The sequence below is a fragment of the Mustela lutreola genome, chromosome 11 (genome assembly GCF_030435805.1).
Source record: "Mustela lutreola isolate mMusLut2 chromosome 11, mMusLut2.pri, whole genome shotgun sequence".
In the NCBI taxonomy this organism is placed as follows: domain Eukaryota; kingdom Metazoa; phylum Chordata; class Mammalia; order Carnivora; family Mustelidae; genus Mustela; species Mustela lutreola.
In genome coordinates this window covers 47,347,328-47,368,202 of record NC_081300.1, presented here as the reverse complement: position 1 = coordinate 47,368,202, position 20,875 = coordinate 47,347,328, and the positions used below count along the sequence as shown (strand labels likewise).

Genomic DNA, 20,875 nt, shown 5'->3' with positions numbered 1-20,875 from the left:
CATAGTCAGATACCCAACACCTTCTACCTCCAGGCTCAGAAAACAGTGGGACTGGTAGAACTCAGAGAGTAATTACCTAAGAAAAACGCTACAGCCTCTGAAAAGGAGGACAGGAACATACTAGGAGCCACTTCTCCTAGGACCCTGCCCAGCTGCTGATCCAGAGTTTCTCCTTGAAGACGTTCATCTCGCTTAAAAAAAATAGAACACAATACACAGGCCATTAACATTTCTAAATCACAATGCCATCTCTTTGCTTCTTTGTTGCTTTGTGTTAACAGTAAAGACAAATGATTAGGAGCTTCTACTTATTGTAGATAAACTTTGATGGGGGCCCTGCAACTTGCCCCAACAATCCATCCAGGGTATCACTAAACCCCTGCGCTAGGTAAGGGGTGGAAAGCTCAAGGGAAGACTGGATTACCTTGTCAGGAAGACACACGGAATGCAGCCTGCAGGTGGCTGGACCATTAAGGGACAATCTTACATGCCACTGAGTCCCCAAGTAAGGCGACCAGGAAAGAAAAATATCATGATTGAGACCATATTCTACATCAGCAGGTCCTATCCTGCCCTATCTTCAGTGGCACCTCTGACAAGTCTCTGATTCTTCTACACTACTAGAGACTCATTTTAGTAACAGTTGTATCCAAGGGGTGCCTGGGGGGCTCAGTGGGTTAAAGCCTCTGCCTTCAGCTTGGGTCATGATCTCAGCGTCCTGGGATCGAGCCCCATATTGGGCTCTCTGCTCAGCGGCAAGCCCGCTTCCTCCTCTCTCCCTCTCTGCCTGCCTCTCTGCCTACTTGTGGTCTGTCAAATAAATAAATAAAATCTTAAAAAAAAAAAAAAAGAAAAAGAAAAAAAATAAGAGTTGTATCCAAAATGTTTTTCGCAAGCATGCAAGCCCTTCTTGCACACATATTTAAAACTGAATTCTTAGGACGCCTGGGTTGCTTAGTCAGTTAAATATGCAATTCCTGGTTTCAGCTCTGGTCATGATCTCAGGGTCCTGGGATATAGCCCTGGGTCTGCCTCTCTCCCTCTGCTCCTCTCCTATGATCTTGCTCTCTCTCTCTCAAATTTAAAAAAAAAAATCTTTAAAATTCAAGTCTCACTTTATTCCTCCAACCAAGGAAGAAGGCTGAGCAAGTTATGGACCCCAATCAGCAACACAGAGAACAGGAAACACAGCTACCCCACTTCCATGCTTGCAAGTACTCGGCATGGAGCGGGACAACCATTAACGGAGCTCACTATTTGGTCTGACGGCAAGCTCTGTCAGGCTATGAAAACGCACCTGGTAGGTCTGGACCAGAATGAAGATGTTGTCCACCCCGACAGCCAGCACCAGGAATGGGATGACTTCGATCACAATGAGGGTGAGGGGGATCCCAACGTAGCTGAAGATGCCCAGTGAGCACGCCACTGAGCTCAACACGATGAGGATCCCAGCGATGCCAAGGGAGATTTTAGAATCCACCTGAACCATGCAACAAAGATAAAGAGTCAGACTATCGTCTGTCCTATGACTAAAAGGACCTCATTTTACCTCTTTCTTGGAGTTAAAGGTGCTCTTCGAGAGAAAGATAAGAAAAGATAAAAGATAAGAAATATGTTCTAGATCTTCCCTTAGTAGCATGCTTTACGGGCTTCAATTTTTAGGTGATGGTGTAGTCAAATTAGGAAAAACTGGATTATGAGAAATAAATTTTAAGTTTTAAAATAAACCAAAAATTTGGAACTGAAAAAAATATATGCAGGAAACAGAAAATACTATATACAATGAAAACGGGAATGTAAACCAATTTTGAACATGACTTAGGATTAACTAAGTAGAAACAGGGGCGCCTGGGTCGCTCAGATGGTTAAACATCTGACTCTTGATTTTGGCTCAGATCATGGTCTCAGGGTCTTGAGATCCAATGTCAGGCTCCGGCTGGGCGTGGAGCCTGCTTAGGAATTTCTCTTTCTCTCTCCCTCTGCCCACCCCCGCTCCAAAAAGTAGAGGCAAAAATAGGACATGAAGCTGTGCATCGTCATTTTTCTCAAACACACACACACACACACACACTACACACACCCCACTTACTAGAAACCTGCTCCAGCTTTTGATGTGGCCCAAGGCTATGGAAATGTACAGAAACATGACGGCGTAGCTGATCAGGACAGTAAAGACATCACCGTTACTCTCACGATTCAGTTCATCCTCAATACTTCGCTCAGTCGTGAAAGAAATGGTCAGATTTGGATTCTCGTAGTTTTTCACAAAATTAATAAACCTAAAGGAGAGAACACATTTTATATTTTCAGTTGAAATTTAAGCTAAGGGAGAAACTTCTTCCCAACCTCTAGGACATAAAAGCCATGTTTACTCAACCCGTACCTTACATGAGGATTCTTGATACTGGAGACCAGAAGGGCAACACCCCCAGATTACAAAGTTCCAGACACGCTCATGTTTCTATCACTTGGATCAAGTTTAGGACAAGTTTAAAAGTTGGCTCACAGTGCTGGCTTCAGCAGCACATATACTAAAATCGGAATGATACGGAGATTAGAATGGCTCCTGCATTAAGAGGATATGCAAATTCATGAAGCACTCCATTAAAAAAAAGCCTGGCTCATGGTCTCATCTTCTTTTTTTTTTACTAAAAAGGATCTCTAACTGAAGCATATCATAACAAAGATATATGCTCATGGAGCAAACTTAAAAGTTGATCTACAAATGCAATGCAATTCCTATCAGAATCCCAGTTGACCTCTTCCTTCATAGAAAGATACGCTGACTCTAAAATTCACATTTGCAATCAAAAGGGACCCAGAAGAGCCAAACCCTTCTTTCTCAAGAAGAACAAAGGAGGAGAACACACACTTCTCAATTTCACACTTTCTACAAAATGACCGTAATCAAGAGAGTGTGGTACCAGCATAAGGATGGGCAAAATCAAAGAACACAAGTAAGAGTCTTGAAAGAAACCAGGTATCTGTGGTCACCTAATTTTCGACAAGGTGGCAAGACTGTCCAATGAAAGAGTGAGTCCCCTTCTCAACAAATGGCCTGGGGTCATCTGGATAGCATACAACATGAAAATAATGAATTCAAGTAGATCAGAGACCTAAACTTGAGAGCTGGAACTCTGAAACCCTCCAAAGATGACACAGTCGTAAATCGCCACGTCCTGGATCAGGCCATAGTTTCACAGACAGGACACCAAAAGTTTGAACAACAAAAGAAAAAAATAAAAAATTGGACTTTAAAACTACAAATTTGTGCTTCAGCGGGCAGCAGCAAGAAAAACAAAGCAAACATAACAAAGAAACTGGGAGCGAATACCCAGAAATCATGTAGCTGACAGCAGACATGTAGCACACATAAGAATTCTTATAATTTAATAGTAAAAATACAAATAATCCAGTTAAAAATGGGCAAAGGATAGGAAGAGCATATGGATGGCCAGCACGCCCAAGGAAAGATGCTAGAGATCAGCAGCCATCAGGGAAATGCAAATCAAAACCATAATAAGACACCACATCCCATGCACTAGGATGGCCAGAGCCAAAAGGTCACATAACAAGCGCTCATGAGGTTATGGAGAACTAAGACCCCCCATACAGGCTGGTGGGAATGTACAATGCTGCAGCCATCATGGAAAACAACCTGGCACTTCTTCAGAGAGTCACGTATGACGTAGCAATCCTACTCCTAGGTAAATAGCCAAGAGAAATGAAAACATACTTAAATTTACACAAAAACTTGTATGTGAATGTCTACAGAAGCATTATTCGTGATGGCCAAAGGCCTAGAAGGACTCAAATGTGCATCAGCTGATGACTGGATAAAAATGTGGCACAGCCACAGGATGAAACATTATGCAGCCATAAAAAGGAATGAGGCCCTGATAGACGCCGTAACTTGGATGAGCCTTGGAAACATGCAAAGTGAAAGAAGCCAGACACGGAAGTCTGTGCTTTCACTCATGTCAACGGCCAGAATACGGTAACACACGGAGACAGAAAGCAGATGAATGGTTGCGCAGGGCTGGGAGGTGGGAGGATGAGTATGGGGTGTAACAGCTAAAGGAGATTAATCTTTTTGAGATTAAAAAACAAAAAAGATCTCAAATTCACTGTGGTGACAGCTGCATAGCCGCAAATACTCTACAAGCTACTGGATCACACACTTTAATTGGGTGAAATGTCCAGGATGGGATTTATATTCCAACAAAGCTGTCAAAACAAAAAGCACTGAAAGGTATAAAGGGTCAAAATGTCCTGTACTCTTTGGCCCTCTGTCCTGCTCTCTAGGATTTACAAACAGTTAACCATCTCCCGGGTCCCGTGCCCAAGATTTTTTCTAGGGATGGACAGCATGTACACGAACTTCCCTAGCCGTGTCGATGGCAGCTTTTATGTCCTACATCTGGAGCCATCTGACCATCCATTCCCCTCTCTTTAGTCCCTGCAGGGTTTCCTACTATGCGTGTCCCTTATTAATGTGCATCTACCTTGCTCCTGGTGGCCTGCTGGGAGAGGTGGGTGCACAGAGCATTTCCGCACGTCTAGAGACTTGTGCGTCCCTGTGCAGGGCTATCTACTCACACAATGTTTGTGGATGAACTGCCTTACAGACTCTTTTCTTTGCATTATTAGTACCAAGTGGGGGAAAAAAATGATTTAGATCTGCTATTGGTTAATTTAGCTGAACAAGGTTTTAGTGCCTTCTGTTCACGCCCAGCTTCCCCCAGAACAAAGAGCAACTCACTCTTTCTCCCAGGCCTGGGCCCTCTGGAGCTTCTCTGTATCATTGTAGTAATTATTGACAGGAAAGGTAATCACAAGGGCTGTAGCGTTATTGTAGTTTTGATCTAGAATGGAAAAAAAAATGGGACATCCAGAGGATGAGAAGCATGCAGAAAGTTAGACAAACACAAGGGAAAAATCACGAAACAGTAAGGTGACTGATTTTTCATGGGGCTATAGACTGCTCTAAAAACAAAAATCAGTTTATGGACATCGTGTCTATGTAGCTCAGTTAATGAATAAAAAGGATGCTCTATCTGACATAGGCAGTTTCATTCAGGATGAGTAAATTCTTTTTTTTTTTTTTTTTTGGTTTTAACTACAGAGAATGTGCATGGTAAAAATTTCAAGCAGAAAGAAGATCTGTGCAGTCTCTCCTTCCCCAGGCCTCATTCTATGCTTAGTTCTCCTCCACACCATCTGAAATATTTCCAGAGACACTCCATGCATGCTCAGGCAAACACATATATTCTTGCCCTTTCCTTTGTTTAATATATATGTATGTATATATAAATGAATAAAATCTTTTAATATATAAGATATATATACATATATATTAAAAGATTTTATTCATTTATTTGTGAGAGAGTGAACGAGCACGCGTGCATAAGCAGGAGGAGCAGCGGGCAGAGGGAGAAGCAGGCTCCCTGCTGAGCAAGGAGCCCAGTATGGGACTCGATTCTGAGATCATGACCTGAGCCAAAGGTAGACGCCCAACCAACTGAGCCACCTGGGCATCCCAACCTTTCCTTCTTAATGACGCAAATGGCAACACACTGTTCTGCACATTACATTTTTTCATTTATATGTTGGAAAGGACTCCATTTTAGGACATAAAGAGCCTCTTTCTTTTTTTCTGCTGTACTGTATTTTCTAGCATAATTTAACCAATCTCCAGTTGATGGACATTTCTGCAATTTTAGGATTATAAACAAAAGTACTACAAAGAAAAATCTGATAAATATTTTTCATGTGTAAAGTACATAGGTGGAGAATCAATTCTTACAAGTATAAGCACTGAATCAAAAAGTATGTGCAACTGCTATTTTGATAAATTCGCCTAAACTGCCCTTCAAAGAGGCTATCCTCTTTTTCATTTCTTTAATTTAACAAGACATCTACTGAGACTCTGCTTCATGCCAGGCATTATTTTAGGTACTCTGGATATGTATCAGTGAACAGAAGAGAGGAAAATCCCTGCCTGCCTTGAGTTTACATTCTAGGAACCACTTCCACTCCCCTAACAATGGGGTCCTACACAGGGTTTCCCCAAATAATGAACAGCCCCGTATATTTGTTCTTTTGCTAAATTTCATATAGCTTTGCCTACTTTTCTCCTGGGTTGCTGACCTTTTTTTTTTTTTTCCATAAGAGACCTATATATATTAAGGATACACTGTCCATTATGTGTGCTGCTTTTCTTCCCCCTCTGGCTTACTTGCCCTTTTTAATGTTTTTTAACTTTATGATGCTTGTTTTCCACATAGGAATTTAAAATTCTTACGTAGTCAAATTCATCAATGTTTTCTTTTGTGGCTTCTGGGTTTTGTGTCTCACGTAGAAATGCCTTCCCTGTTTTAAAATTATTTAAAAAAAATTCCTCCCATACTTTCTTCTAGATCTTAAATAGCTTCATTTCTTATACATCTGTTTTTGACAAATCTGGAGTTTATGTGGATGGAAGGAATAAGGTAGAAATCAAATTTAACTTTGATGGCTGTGGCTTGCCAGTGGGTGACACCATCTCCACCCATCAGAAGTGCCCCTTTATGACGAAGAGTAAAATTTAAATATAGATAGGACTTCTCCCCTCCTATAGGGTGAGGAGAACAACATCTAATTGGCCTCTTCCTTGGACTGCAGAAAAACCTGTTGAGCTGCCTATAATCCGGCTTCGGATGCCAAAGGTGTCACCTGAATCATGACCCCGTCATACCTGATACAGTCTGTTCCAGGTGCTATAGGAACCAACCAGCAAAGGGCAAACCCACTGCTCCTTCCTCTAGAGAAGTGTCTCAATTCCCAACCAACTGGTTTGGGAAGAAAACACAGAACAATTTTATTTCTTCTTCCCTGTATCTCACATATCATCTCTCTCTCATTTTCTTTTTTTAAAGATTTTATTTGAGAGAGAGTAAGAGAGCACATGCAGGGTGAGTGGCAGGCAGAGGGAGAGGGAGAAGCAGGCTCCCCACTGAGCTGGGAGCAGGATGTGGGGCTCAATCCCAGGACCCTGGGATCATGACCTCAGTCGAAGGCAGGCACTTAACAACTGAGCCACCCAGGCGTCCCCACAGATATTCTTAACCTGATGTCCACAGACTCCCTAAGGGTTCCTTGAAGTCCTTGAAACTAAACAATGAATTGTGTGGAGGTGTACAATTGCACTATTCTGGGGGAAAGTCCTTGGCTTGTGACAGCTTCCCAAAGTGTGGGCTTAAGAAGGTGAACACCATTCACTTCTTTTACGCCCAGAAGAAACCCTGAAGCCAAAGCCCAAAGCAAACCTACACTTGGGATTTAAGAGATGGGGAACTAGAACGACTGCTCACTCCATGACATCTTTGTAATTACCACTTGATTCTTAGTGACAGAACCAAGACTACTTTACCCAGTAGGAAAACTAGAAGCTTCTCTTACTTACCATCATAGCCTCCTAACACAAGCCACGGGAACACTGGCCCACCAAACGTACCCAGGCAAGGGTCATGGAGCAAACTGGTATCATTCAGAGAGGCAGGAGCCCTGCAAAGAAGTGTAGAAAACACCTCCCAGTTAGAACAAGCCCCAACACATCACAGAGACCTAAACATTTATTTTTTCTCAAGATTTTACTTATTGACCTGAGAGAGAGAATGAGAGAGAGAGGGAGAGCGAGCACAAGAAGGGGAGGTCAGAGAGAGAAGCAGATTCCCCACCAAGCAAGGACAAGGAGCCTGACGAGGGACTCGATCCCAGGACACCAGGATCACGACCTGAGCCAAAGGCAGTTGCCTAACCAACTGAGCCACCCAGGCGCCCGAAACCTAAACATTTACACAACAAACATTTGAAGACACCGAGGATATCCTAGGTACCATGTGGGCCCTGTGGTTCCTTAGGTAATGGGGCACAGCACTTGCCTCTGGGAGCTCAGAATCAGTGAGTGAGAGGCAGGTGAACCCAGCATGAGGCAGTCAGTACGGCGCGGTGCACATGGGAGGACCCACGCGGTGCAGGACACGGAGCAGGGAGCAGCTAATACACGGGGAAGACTGCCGCCAGAAAGAGGAGGCCTGTACAGAAGCGGGTCTCTGAGGCCAAGGGACGATTCCCCTGATGAGGGGGCTAAGGGTGCTCCCACTACCGCCACATGGGAAGAGTGAGAACGGACGAAGGAGAAGAAAGCAACAAGACAGCCATGTCTGAAGCCACGCAAGTCCTGTCTAGAGCGTGGGGCGCCCACAAACGGGAGGACTTCTGAGGGAAGGGCCAGGGCCAGAAAGGGCAAGGGACAGTGAAAAAAAAGATTAAGTGGCCTGCTGCATGGGTTGGACTATTACACTGCAGGCACTGGGGAATGACAGACTCGGGGAAGAAGGATGTCATGAGCTGTTCTAGAAAGGTAACTCAGGGGGTACAACGGAAGGGGGTCTAGAAGTGGAAAGGAAAGGGGCAGAAAAGCCCCCCGCAGACCCGTCAGGGTCTGAAGACAGCCAGTGTGGGGACCAGCATTCCAGGACGCATCCTGAGCCAGACCTCTGCTGGGCACTCAGAAAGCTCTTCACAGATGATCCCAAGCTCGGCCCGTCAGAGCCCATGGCTGATGGGCTCAGGCTGGAGATCAGGCCACCTGCTTGGGGCAAACAGGCTACAGGGACGAAGTCCCCTGCCAAGTCCCAGCAGCCCCCACACACGGGACCCTGCCACATCGTGGATTTGAGAGCCCATCCAGAGGTTAAAATCCATAAGAATTACACGAGGGAGGTAAGGATGAGGAAGGATGCGAGACAGAGCCTCAAGGTGGAGTAACTGGTCGATGTGGTGCCATCACATGATATGCGGTGTGCGGGGGAAGGAGATCTGTGCTCGGTTCTGGGTGCACTGGGATGGCCATTTCCATAGGACCTCGGGGCTGGGGGGAGGCCCACGAAAAGTTGGGGAGGGAGGTGAGAGCTGGAGACACATAGGAGCAAAGATCCGCGGGTGGGAGTGACGTGGCCCACAGCACCGTTTCTGCTCCGACCGAACTACATTCCCGCCGTGGAAAAAACACTAGTCTCCTGCATTCCTAACTGCCACAATTTTGTTGACCTACATTTTATAAGACAGGAAGCAAATAGCTTTTTCCTTTAAATATAAAAACTGAAGAATATTAATTTCATTTTTGTTAATATTCAAATCACCCATGGCTGTCCTGTTCCATCTATCCCGTGGAGAATGCTGCCTTAGTCTACATGGGCATGCTCTCAGTGTTTTATGGAAAGAGCTCAGATTTTTAGAGGGGGCCTCCTTGAAATAGAGCAACCACAGCCTAACTACCTCAAGATCACATCCCAGTAATAAAAACAGGACAGAGCTTAAGGCCACCAGGCCAGACCCGACGTCAAGAGTGGCTGGCTCCAGAGATGTGGTTAGCTGACAGCACACTCGAACATGACAAGGAATGGGGCTCTGGGGTGGCTCAGGCGGTTGGGCATCCGACTCTTGGTTTCGGCTCAGGTCATGGTCTCAGGGTCGTGAGTTCGCACCCCATGTCTCTCTCCTTCTGCACCTCCCCCGACTCTCATGCACACTCTTGCCCTCTCTAAAATAAACAGATCTTTTAAAAAAGTGACAAGGAATAATTTCTCTGTCCCCAAGGTGACCCAACAGCCAGGGTGGTTGTTTGGCTGGCTGAACGATGGTCTCGAGGCCACATGAGGGCATTCAGGGACAGCAGGCCTCCAAGGGCAGGCTGCTCTCCCTGCTACAGGCACAGGCCTGAAGATCACCCCACAGGTCGCCAAGCACTGTGACTAATGCACACGGTAAGTGCAGCCTGCCCAGCTGGACAGGCTTCCAATGGGAAGCAGCTTCGCTGCCCTCCGTTCTAAACTGTGCACCAGTCCTACCCCCACTTCTCAAGGGGACACCACACATTGTATTTCATTTTATTCTGAGAGAGCAATAGTCAGTGTGCACACACATGCACTGAGAGGGGCAGAGGGGAAGGGGAGGGAAAGGAAGAGAATCTCCAGCAGACTCCACGCCTCAGCTGAAACCAAGAGTTGGATGCTTAACCAACGGAGCCACCAAATGCCCCGACATTTTAAAAATAATTTGATATCATGGTATAAATTATTATCTGAAAGACAAAAAAAAGCACTACAAGCCTCTGTTACCATGATAGCACTGGTGGTGTGGCAGATGCAACTAGGCTTTATCATTCCAGGCATGAGTTAAATGCTGAGTAGTACCTGCCATTCCTTGCTTATACGCCATGAACACTCCCACCCCAGGACCTTTGTACTTGCTGCCTGTGTCAAGTCAATATCCCCTCCGATATTCACAGGCTCCCTCCTCTCCTCTCCTCTCCGTGTGAGCCAGTGGCCACCCATCTAAAGCAGCACACCCCACTGCACTCATCTCCTTGCCGGGCTTAATTTCTCCAAAGCTCTCATCTCTACCCGGCATCAGAGCATCTGTCTATTTATTCGGTGTTGGCCTCCCTCCACTAGAGCATGTGCTTCACAGGGCAGGGCCACGCTGTGTGCTTGCTGCCTGGTCTCTGGCATCAACAACAGCGTGTAGTAAAAGCAAGTGTCCCTAGGTCAGGGGGATGAAGAAATGACCATCTCCCACCACGTACCGTACGCAATACAGCAAGTGCGTGTGGTAATCTGCGTACACGAAGAAGTCATCGCCTACTTCGTGGTCCAGCACGGAATGGCTGTTCTGGAAGTAATTCAACACACTCATGATGGTGCAGTTCTTGTTATAGGGTGAGAGCGGGGCTACGCAGATGTCCTGAAGTGTCACGGTCTCGTTGTTGTAAAAGGCAGTGATGTTTTCAATGGCGGTTTGTAAGTCGAGAACCTGAAAGATTTTAAAAACAAATCCAGAAACACATCAGATTTCTCTCAGATGGTGACTAAAGCCCTGACAGGTCAGAAGGTAAAAAGCATTTGGGGAAAATGCTTCCTCACGCAAGGGAGAGGACTAAGATATGCTGTGGGAACATATGTGACGGCACCTGGGGCCCCCTCTTAGAGATGGCCAGCTGGGAGAGAAACCCCGCTGAGAGGCGTCCTGAGAGGCGGGAGGGGGCACCATCACCCAGACAGAACTCAGTGCCGGACACACAAACAGCCCCCCTTCCCCCTCCCTGCAGAGGTCAACCACAGGGCCACAGAGGGAAGATGAGGACAATGCGCCCTGTCCTCCTGACACACTCCCCCTACCGACAAAATGCCCCTACTGCCTCGCTCTGTGCCACTTTCATTCATGTACATTCCCGTACTTTCTAACAGAGACTGCGTTCCTGGAGGTAAACGACCACACTGCACATCTTTTGCAACAAGCTGGGGAAAAGCAATAGACAGTCACTGGGCAGAGAAAAGACTGTTAAAGTCTTGAGACCATTCTGATGTTCTTTCCAGATACCACACTTTCTGTAGGCAAGAACCATATTTAAAGGGAAGATCACGTGATTGTGCAATGTTCATTAAAAAAAAAATCTGCAGGATGCCAGTTGTTCATAGATGGAGTTCTCCTAGGCAAGTGCAACCAGGGGAAGTGGGAAGGTTTGCAGGCGTCTGTGAGAGAGCAGGACGGATCTTATTCCAAGTGCAGCTCTTACCAAATGCGGGCTGGGGCCCACATTCAGGCAAGGATAACTTCTTTCCTGCAGGGGCGCTCAGCATAGCTCCTCCCTGGGCCCCCGGCACAGCACAAGAGGCTTCACTCCTTGGGATCCTGGCACGTTCCTTTTCACTTACCAAGGAAAAAATTTACTAAGGTGAATTATAAATACACTCTGCATCTTGATTTCAAGAAAGAACCCAGCCCTGCTACGTGAAGGAAATAAAAAAGCTGTCTACAGTCAAGCTCTCATTAAATTCAACATCCACCATTTGCTTTCTTGAGAAGTAAACGAAAAGCCCCTTTCCTTCCTTACTGTTGGGTCTTCAAGCTCTCCCACTATGTTCAGCCCCAACCCCACAGCAGGTGGACCCCCCCGACACGGTCCACGTGGAAAAGCCAGTCACAGCACAACCTCAGGCTCCCGGGACTGATGTCTGCTAAGAGCACATTACCTGGTGCAAGATCCCTCTGTCGAGCGGGGGTCCGAAGGGCACATCGGAGCCAGAGGGGTACGGCTGGTACGTGTGCACCGGGGTGTGGGGGGCCTGGATGATGAGCTGCTCCGTGCGGAAGAAGGGCCCAAAATGCGTGTCAAAATACTCTTTCTCCAGGCGTGCCTGGCTGCCGGGGGCCGACCACAAATCCACCGGGTTGGTTGTGACCCGGACGAACACCAGGCCTGACGAGCAGGCGGCGATGAAGGCCAGGGAGAAGACGACGATGCAGCCCGGGTTGCGGACGCAGAAGGAGCCCCAGTGGGAGAAGAGCCGCCTCAGCCAGCCCTCGAATGCCGCCCCAAGCGCATCACAGCAGGACGCCTCCCCTGCAAGAGTGGACAGGAAGGGAGGCAGGAGGTTAAGAGCCAAGTGATTCCTGAGAGTAGGAACGACAGGGGGACAGGCACTGAGCCTGCACCGGGGGGTGGCAGGAGATCCTGCGCTGCTCCCGACCCCAACCCTCAGCACCTCCCCGTGTAGGAAGCCACCCTCCTGGCCTGCCCACGGTGACAGCCATCCCCACACAGGGGTAAGTGCTCTGAGCTCTCTGTCCACAGCGGGGCCCATCTAGCTCTGCGGTTGCCCCTGCACTCCGCCTGCTACGCCAGCTCCTCCAGCTCTTACCCCGGTACCTAATTACCCTCCTGTAGGTACTTGGTACCTGGTTCCCGTCTGCCAGCCCGACCAGATGGCTACTGCCACAGAGGCAAGGACTGGTCTGTCGGGATCTCAGCCGTGTCCTTGACACAAGCACAGGGCCTGGCCCAGACCCGATGCATAAATGCTTCCAGGAGACCCCAACACCTGAGCCCACGCGATCCTATCCATGTAAGTACAGAGCTGCCTACCTTTGTCACTGGCATTTACGGAGAAAGCAATATTGCTGTCAATGGGGGTGTACTCAGAGACAAAATAGCGTTTTCTGAAAAATAAAAGCATGTGAGCAGTATTAGGGGACCTTCATCATATGAGGCTATTTTTCTGACAGTCCTGTAACCCCATTAGAAGCTAACTTCCTCATTCTGTTTTCTTCTTCCCTAACTGCTGGTTTCCCCCACCCGCCGCCCTGCTTCCCTGGTTCTAAGTCGTGCTCACCAGTCTCAGGAGAAAATTTAAGGTTTTTTTTTAGGATTTATTTATTTGAGATAGAGTGGGAGAGCAAAAACACAGAGATGGGGGTGGGATGGGGGAGGGAGAGGGAGTGAGAAACTTTAGCAGACTCCACACTGAGCGCAGAGCCTGATGCAGGGCTTGATCTCACGACCCTGAGATGATGACCTGAGCTGAAACCAAGCGTCAGACATTTAACTGACTGTGCCACTCAGGCGCCCCTTAGAAGGTATTTAAAAAATAGATTAACAAAGGATAGTTTCACCTTGTAGCCTTCATTTAGGTTTAAGACTTTAGGTCCTTTAAAAGCAGCGAACACAGCGCTGCAGCAGCAATGTGCATTCCTACCACCTAGGGCGTCGTTCTCAACATCAGTCTCCAACACAAGGAACCAGGGCTCCCTGCGGAATAGGTGGATTCCAGGCTGGGGCAGGGAAGATACAAATGAGTCTGGAACATCTTGTGATTCCAGAAACTAACGACAGGCTTGACAAAGGTGGGGCCAAGGTAAAAACGAAACACAGGAGTCAACACAAAGGTGCTCTCGATGGTCCAAACTGGAAACATCTGAGCAGCGGGACAAATGGCAGTGTTGACCAGAAGCCACAAAATTAAAAAAAAAAAAAAAAAAAAAAAAAATCCTGATGTAAATATAATTGAATCAATAATTAATTAGAGCAGGAAGGATAGCTGTCTGTACAGAGTAAGTCCAATTCATAAAGGCAGAAGAGATACAAAACCACCAAAGCACCAAATCACCACCAGGCAAACGCCCCAGCAGTACCCGCTGCAGACAAGAGCCACCAATGGACGCTAGAGTCAATGGACAGTTTTAGGAGAAACGAGGTATTAACCCAGTTCTGACCCATCTCCCTTCAGATAATGATCAACTCCAAAGGGAGAAGGGGCAACTCTGTAGGAGAGAAACGCAGCAGACACCCTCTCCACCCAGCGACCAAGGTTTGCATCACCAGTGGAGAGGTGCAGGGAGATTGTGCAGCACCCAAATGAGATGCTGAGAAAAACTCATCACTTCTGTGATGCTCTTGCCACAGACACACAGCCTCAATCTGATCACGAGATCAGATCAGAAAAAGATCTATCAGATAAAGCCTACGGGGGGACATTCTACAAAATAACTGTCCAGGACTCATCAGAAGTGTTGAGGCCATAAAAAAACTCCAGAAAATCAGCCACAGACTGGGAGACAGCAGTAAACAGAAAGTGAACGTGGAGTGGGGTCCTAAATAGAACAAGGGCGGCAGAGGAAGGTTTTCGTGGTAGTAGCTGAACGAAGTGTGTGGTTTAGCTAATACAGCTACACCAGCGTTGTTTCTGCAGTTCTGATAAATACATACTATGAGTGATGGAAGTCGTAGCATTAAGGGAAGCTGTGTAAAGGATACATATAAACTCTATTTTTGCACCCTCCTGTTCAGTCTAGCATTATTTCAAAATGAAAGTTAAAGAAAATGTACTTCCTCATTGTGAATCTAAAAGCATTGTAGACAGTTGCATTTGATCAGATTTAAATCAGATTCAGCTAAGACGGGCTGTTAAAGAATGGGTGATTAATGCACAGTGCTTTAAAAATCACTCAGCAATTTGAATAAATCACGAAACCAACTTCAAATGTTTAAATGCCTCAGCAGGCCTCTGACTGCCTACTAATTAAACCCAGGACACACACAATCACAGAGTGTATTCACGTGATACTTGTCTCTTGGTCTCATTAAACAAGAACTGCCAGGCGCAAGCTGGAAGGGCCACCTGGATCACCCTGCTCTTCTCGCCCTGGGGATCACACGGAACTGCTCACCTGTAGCACCACACGGCAAATACTGCTCCAAAGAAGACAAGCAAGAACGCCATGTAGGTGGTCCACATGATGACGTACATGGCGTCCAGGCCCAAGATTCTCCAGGGAGCCGGAGTGGGTGGCGGCTGGGGCCTGGGGCCACACACGGCCGAGCAGTCTTGGCAGCTGCACGGCCCCGTGACCTCATCCACAGACTCATCACAGCCCTTGGTGGCGTTGTTCATGGGCTCCATCCCATGGGCCGGAAGATCTGCAGGGGGGATGGGCTTGAATGAATATCTTAGGGATACAAATGACAAATTCTGCATTTGATGATATTGAAACCCAGTGATAAAGCACACGGACGACACATGGACCACCATAAGAGCAAAAAGGATGGGAGGCTTCTGTGTGATTGCATAAGGTTTTACTGTCTTGTCCTGCAGAAGTGTGAGTTTCTGCCAATAACTTCGGGCACCGATTTGTCCCCGAGGTCGGAGCGCCCCACATTCCACGGTACAACTCCATGGAGGAGCGAGTCTACTAGGATCGCGGGGCTCCTTAAAAGTCCTCTGTAATGCTTCGGGTTTTTTGTTTTTTGTTTTAATAGAAAACAGAAACCCGGACTCATTCTTACAACTGGGTAGCAACACCGGAAGGCAATTCCTCCTCCTCCATGCTCCTTGCCAGCCCCCTCAATTAACCAGGGGCGGGGAGAGAATGTTCCACTTAGCTCTCTCACTCCTGGAAAGTCCAGGAACTAGTTACCTGAATTTGTTTATCTTCCTGTTGCAGATTAAGGTTCCTGGGCTTGGGAGTCTACCTGAGAAAATGGGCGTGATGGTAAAAGGCGCCTGGCCGTTGTCCTTATTGAACATGTACTCGATCCAGTTGGTGGCGTTGCAGGCCCCGGCGTCCTTCCCACACAGGAGCCCCAGGGCTTTGTCATTACTGGAGGGGGCCTCCACGTCCCGGCAGGCGTTGTACATGGCTGGCAGAGGAAGGAGCGCAAAGGGCTGAGACACCATGCTGCTTTCGTCAAGGGGTGGGGGGGGGCGATCTTACAAAAGGCCCCTGAATGCGGACGCAGCCATCGGCCCTGCACCCAGAAGCCCCTGGCCGGTGGGTGGGACAGTAAACACCCAGGGCAGGAGTAGAGATTACCCCTGACACAGACTTATCACACTGCCAGCAACACGCTGGGCTACATTCCAAGGAACTTAAACATAAAAAATACACAGGAAAGGCTTTACATGATCCCCGATGCTCAGATAAGTCTTACTACCACTGCAGAGAAGAACGAGCGGAGGCTGAGGAAGGAGAAGCAGGAGCCCTAGTGTCTTTGCAGTCAGTGAAGCTGGCTCCACAAATCTGGGGCAGGAAACCCCACCGCTGAAGAGTTTGGAACTCTGAGGAGGAATCTGGTTTTAGGGCAGAGGTCACGTGTGAATGAACCTACTACTGCTCTCTTTTGTCTCTGTTTTAGTGCACATAAAGACAACACGCGAAATAAGGGCAATGTCAATGACCTCCTGCACATAACAAAGCAGCCGTAATGGGTCCGGTATTAACACTCACTCACCAGTGCCCACCACAGAGGCCGCTGGCCACAGGCGGCAGGCTGGAGCAGGGGCCTGCCCCAGGGGCCAGCAGGTGACCAGCCCCCTACCCCCAAGCCCTAACTGAGCAGCGGGCTACTTACAAGCAGGCCCAGATACCAACAAAGGGAGAGTTCCATACTGCCCATACCGCCTCATCTCCTCCCTTTAAAAGCAGCCCCCAGCCACTGCCTCCTTGCAGACAGCCCCTCTCTCCTCTGCTGTCCAGCCTGCTGCTCCCCCGCTCCCACCCTGTAGACTTCTATCCCCTTTATTCTGCCTTAGGTGATTTTTTTCACTGTCCGTGCCACTGGCTTCCTGCTGGCCCTCGTCCCACAGCCGGGGGCCCCCATCCGATTGAGAGACACCCGGTTTTAGACAGCACACCTACTTGTTAGAAACATCCCAGGATCTTCTTCTCTAAACTCTAAGGAGAAACTTAATAAATTCATTGTGTTTTACCCTCACTCCTGAAAGGCAGTTCGGGTGGAGTGACCTCCTTAGGAACATGAGGATTCCACTACCTTCCGGCCTCTGTCACTGCTGGTCAGGAAATCTCCAAATGGCATTCTTTTGAAACAATTCCTATCTTTTTTCTACTTCTTTTTAAGAGACTAGTCTTTGGAGTTCTATAGTTTTTCTATGCTATATTTATATATGGATTTTTTTAACAGTTTTATTGAAATAGAATTGGCCTACCGTATAGTTCACCTATCTGAAGTCCCCTGAACCCCCTCCCTATGAATACTTGCCCTTCCTGAAGGTAAACCACAACCTCAATTTGATGTTTCCTATGCACGTTTATGTATTTTCATGGTATGTTGTATCCATAGATATGCAGTACTATTTAATATAAAAAACATGCTACATATATCCTGTAACTTATTTTCAGTTTTTTAGGTCATTCGACTGATACAACTAATTCACACATTTAACAGTTTTAACTATTCTATAGACTATGACTATGCTCCAATGTTTATCCATTCCCCTCTGAGTTAGCATTTAGTGCCTCTAATTACTTATTTTTTATGAGATTTTATTTATTTATTTATGAGAGTGTGAGCAAGCATGAGCAGGGGGAGGGGCAGAGAGAGAGATAAGCAGATTCCCCACTGAGTGGGGAGCCTGATTCGGGGCTTGATTCCAGGACCCTGAGATCATGGCCTGAGCCCAAGGCAGACATCCAACTGACTGAGCCGCCCAGGCGCCCCTATTTATTTTTTAATGGACTTCTTAAAAAGGAGTTTTAGATGGGGTGCCTGGGTGGTTCGGCTGGGCATCTGCCTTGGGCTCAGGTTGAGCCCCTCATCTGGGTCCCACTCAGCAGTGAGTCTGCTTTTCTGGCTCCCTCTGCCCCTCCCCCTCCCCACTTGTACTCTCTGCTCACTCTCTCAAATATTTATTTTTTTTTAAAGAGGAGTTTTAGGTTCACAGTAAAATTGGGCAGAATTCTCGTATAACTCCTACTCACAAGCACAACCTCGCCACCATCAACAGTGCCCAGTGGTGCATTCGTTACATCTGATAAACCTATGATGACGGACCACTGTCACCCAAAGCCCATAGTCTATTTTGGGGTTCACACTAGGTAGAGTACATTCTATGAGTTTTGGCAAATGTATCATGATCGTACCCACTGTCACAGTATTAAACAAGCCTCACTGCCCTTAACAACCTCAACATCAGAACTCTTTGATTTCAATCACTTTCAACAAATGCTAGAAGGTCTTTCTCAGACTGTCCTATGATTTCTAGTTGCTGTAGTTCCCTTTCTCCTGATGTTGTACCTGCTTACTGTCCCTTATGGTGATGTGTTTCTTCATAGTCAAACCTCCCCTCCTCTACTTTCCCTTCCACACCCTCTCCTTAAGTTTTGCAACAACTCAGAAGTTACACGATTCAAATCCACTAGAAAAAAGGTCTAACGGCTTCTAAAGTGTACAGAAATAAGTTCGCATGCCCTAAAAATTTCTATGTGGAAACTTAGGAAGGAGTTAAGCAAATACTTTAAAGAGATTGTTTTATGGGTTGTAGCTCAAGTCTAGATACACACGAAGCAACACTTCCTGTTTCATGGGCCAACGGAATTAAAAATTATCCCTTTCACATAGCTAACAACCGAAAGGAACAAATAAATCCACTGCCCTGATCAACTATAAAAAAAGAAATAAATAATTAGAAGTTTACTCACCATTGGCAAAACTCTCTCCAACATAGTACTGTAATTCTTTTACGTTTGTTTTCGTCTGGTTTGTAAGAGGATCAACATAATCTTCAGTTTCTGTAACATTCAGAAACTGACTTTGCTGGGGGCTACACGTCAGCTCGCAAAACAGGTTCATTAGGTTATAAAAACAGGATGGACATCTAAAGAAAAAGTAAACTATATTTTGTCTGATCTCACAGATAATAGGGTCAGCAAAAACACAATTTACAAGAAGCAAAGACCATTTAAAATTTATAATAAAACGACAAATAAATTACCAAAGGACGTCTTAAACCCAGACATTCTCAACCCAAAGTCGGAAGTCTCTTTAAAAACTGCCCCAAGTACTACACATATGTTGTCCAGGTGTAATTTCAGAAAGAGAAAAATGCTTCTGTGCTTTGTAATACATGAGTATATTTTGTATTGAAGCTAAAGCAACTAGGGAGCGTCACGGTGACAATTCTGATGAAGAAGAAAAATGAGGGAAAAATGAGACTCACACGTTAGAATGTTCACCTTCCTACGGAAGGGCTTTTTTCAAGCCCCAGGTAACCCCTTGGCCCTCTCTTTTTTATTTTATTTTTAAATATATAAGCTGCATATAGCAAAGAAGTTTGAAGTACCCGTATCTCAATTTTTTTTTTTTTTTTTAAGATTTATTTATTTGACAGACAGAGATCACAAGTAGGCAGAGAGGCAGGCAGAGAGAGAGAGGAGGAAGCAGGCTCCCTGCCGAGCAGAGAGCCCGATGCGGGGCTCGATCCCAGGACCCTGGGATCATGACCCGAGCCGAAAGCAGAGGCCTTAACCCACTGAGCCACCCAGGCGCCCCACCCCGTGGCCCTCTCTAAACACAAGAGGATTTCCCTGCGGCTTGAGGAGAAGCTGTAAGGACAGCGGAGGCATTCTCCGACTGTACGCACTGCAGAAGCCATGGGTTTTCATGAGAACTACAGACTGCTCTCCTTCAGGTTCATGGCTGAAGCTCCTAATGTTGACCTGTTGGGCGGCAGAACTGGCTCCCCAGTCGGATTCACTGTTATCTACAGAAACTGCTGCTTCATTACACGGGCATTCTCACAGCACAGCCAAATTGCAGTCACTCTCGACTCTGATCCAGTCCAGGTGCCAAGGACACGGAACACAGAACTGGGGGGGGGGGGGGTCCCAGCCTGCAATGCCCCTGGTCTAGTGAGGGAGCAGACATGCTTCAGGAATCCCGTGCTTTCCCGTGACAAGCACAGGAACCACAATTACACCATCCTAACGGAAACTGCTCCTGGGGTGCATGGATTTCGACCACGTTCTATGGATTACAAACTCTTGCCATGTTACCACATTTAATCTCTGCAATCATTGATTTTGATAGTTGTACCATATTCCCTATGTTGGCTTCTCATGATTCGCTATTACAAAGAGAGCTGACAACCGGAGGAACATTTGGTTATCTCTTGATCTTGGTTATCCTTATGTCTGTAGCGCCTGTCTAGAGGGGGTGCTAAATAAATGTATTCTGACTGAATGAGGGCTCCAGCCTCGCTCCATCAACATCCCCTAGCCTTCCGTGGGGTGTGCTGGACTGATGAGATTCTCAACTTTATGATCTACTCTACGGTAGGCTGCCCTGAAAGGACAGTTTAGGGGTGGTTTTCCACTCCATATTGCCAACTTAAACCTCTGGGAAGAAGCAGGGTTTCCTCAGTGGATGCCGACTGTCCTGTCACCCGCCATGCTATGCACACAGACGAGGGCTTCCCTTCTTCCCATGTTCCTGCCACCCACCTTTATCAGGGTGCTTCAGGGTAAAAAATTTAGAAAGATACCATGAGGTGCTGTTCTACAGACCCCCCACCAGCTTGCTCTTTTGCACATTTGAGAACCAGTGAGTAAGCTTCAAGAAGAACATCTACCATGCAACCCTTTTCACAGCCCTGGGCATAGAGAACAGCCTGGAGAGTGGACTAATTTTGACAAAACCAGCCAACTCTGCCAGAACAATCCTGTTAACAGCTACCAAAGGCCAGCTCTAAGGATGGCT

The 20,875-nt window shown here is 46.9% G+C and overlaps 1 protein-coding gene and 1 non-coding gene across 2 annotated transcripts in view; one reads left to right on the top strand and one right to left on the bottom strand.

The window, feature by feature from the left end:
* Positions 1 to 20,875, bottom strand: part of NPC1 (NPC intracellular cholesterol transporter 1) — a 48,428-nt gene that overhangs the window by 10,654 nt on the left and 16,899 nt on the right. Inside the window, exons 4-14 of the mRNA XM_059140866.1 lie at positions 18,820 to 18,995; positions 15,854 to 16,021; positions 15,052 to 15,301; positions 12,971 to 13,044; positions 12,078 to 12,448; positions 10,631 to 10,857; positions 7,445 to 7,545; positions 4,763 to 4,865; positions 2,090 to 2,279; positions 1,298 to 1,480; positions 77 to 191 (exon numbers count right to left, since the gene is read on the bottom strand). Of these exons, the coding sequence (XP_058996849.1) occupies positions 77 to 191; positions 1,298 to 1,480; positions 2,090 to 2,279; positions 4,763 to 4,865; positions 7,445 to 7,545; positions 10,631 to 10,857; positions 12,078 to 12,448; positions 12,971 to 13,044; positions 15,052 to 15,301; positions 15,854 to 16,021; positions 18,820 to 18,995 (1,958 nt within the window). The remainder of the gene's footprint in view (positions 1 to 76; positions 192 to 1,297; positions 1,481 to 2,089; positions 2,280 to 4,762; positions 4,866 to 7,444; positions 7,546 to 10,630; positions 10,858 to 12,077; positions 12,449 to 12,970; positions 13,045 to 15,051; positions 15,302 to 15,853; positions 16,022 to 18,819; positions 18,996 to 20,875) is intronic.
* LOC131811979 (U6 spliceosomal RNA) lies at positions 2,508 to 2,611 on the top strand. The gene has a single exon (XR_009346215.1). It is a non-coding gene; the product is annotated as a U6 spliceosomal RNA (small nuclear RNA).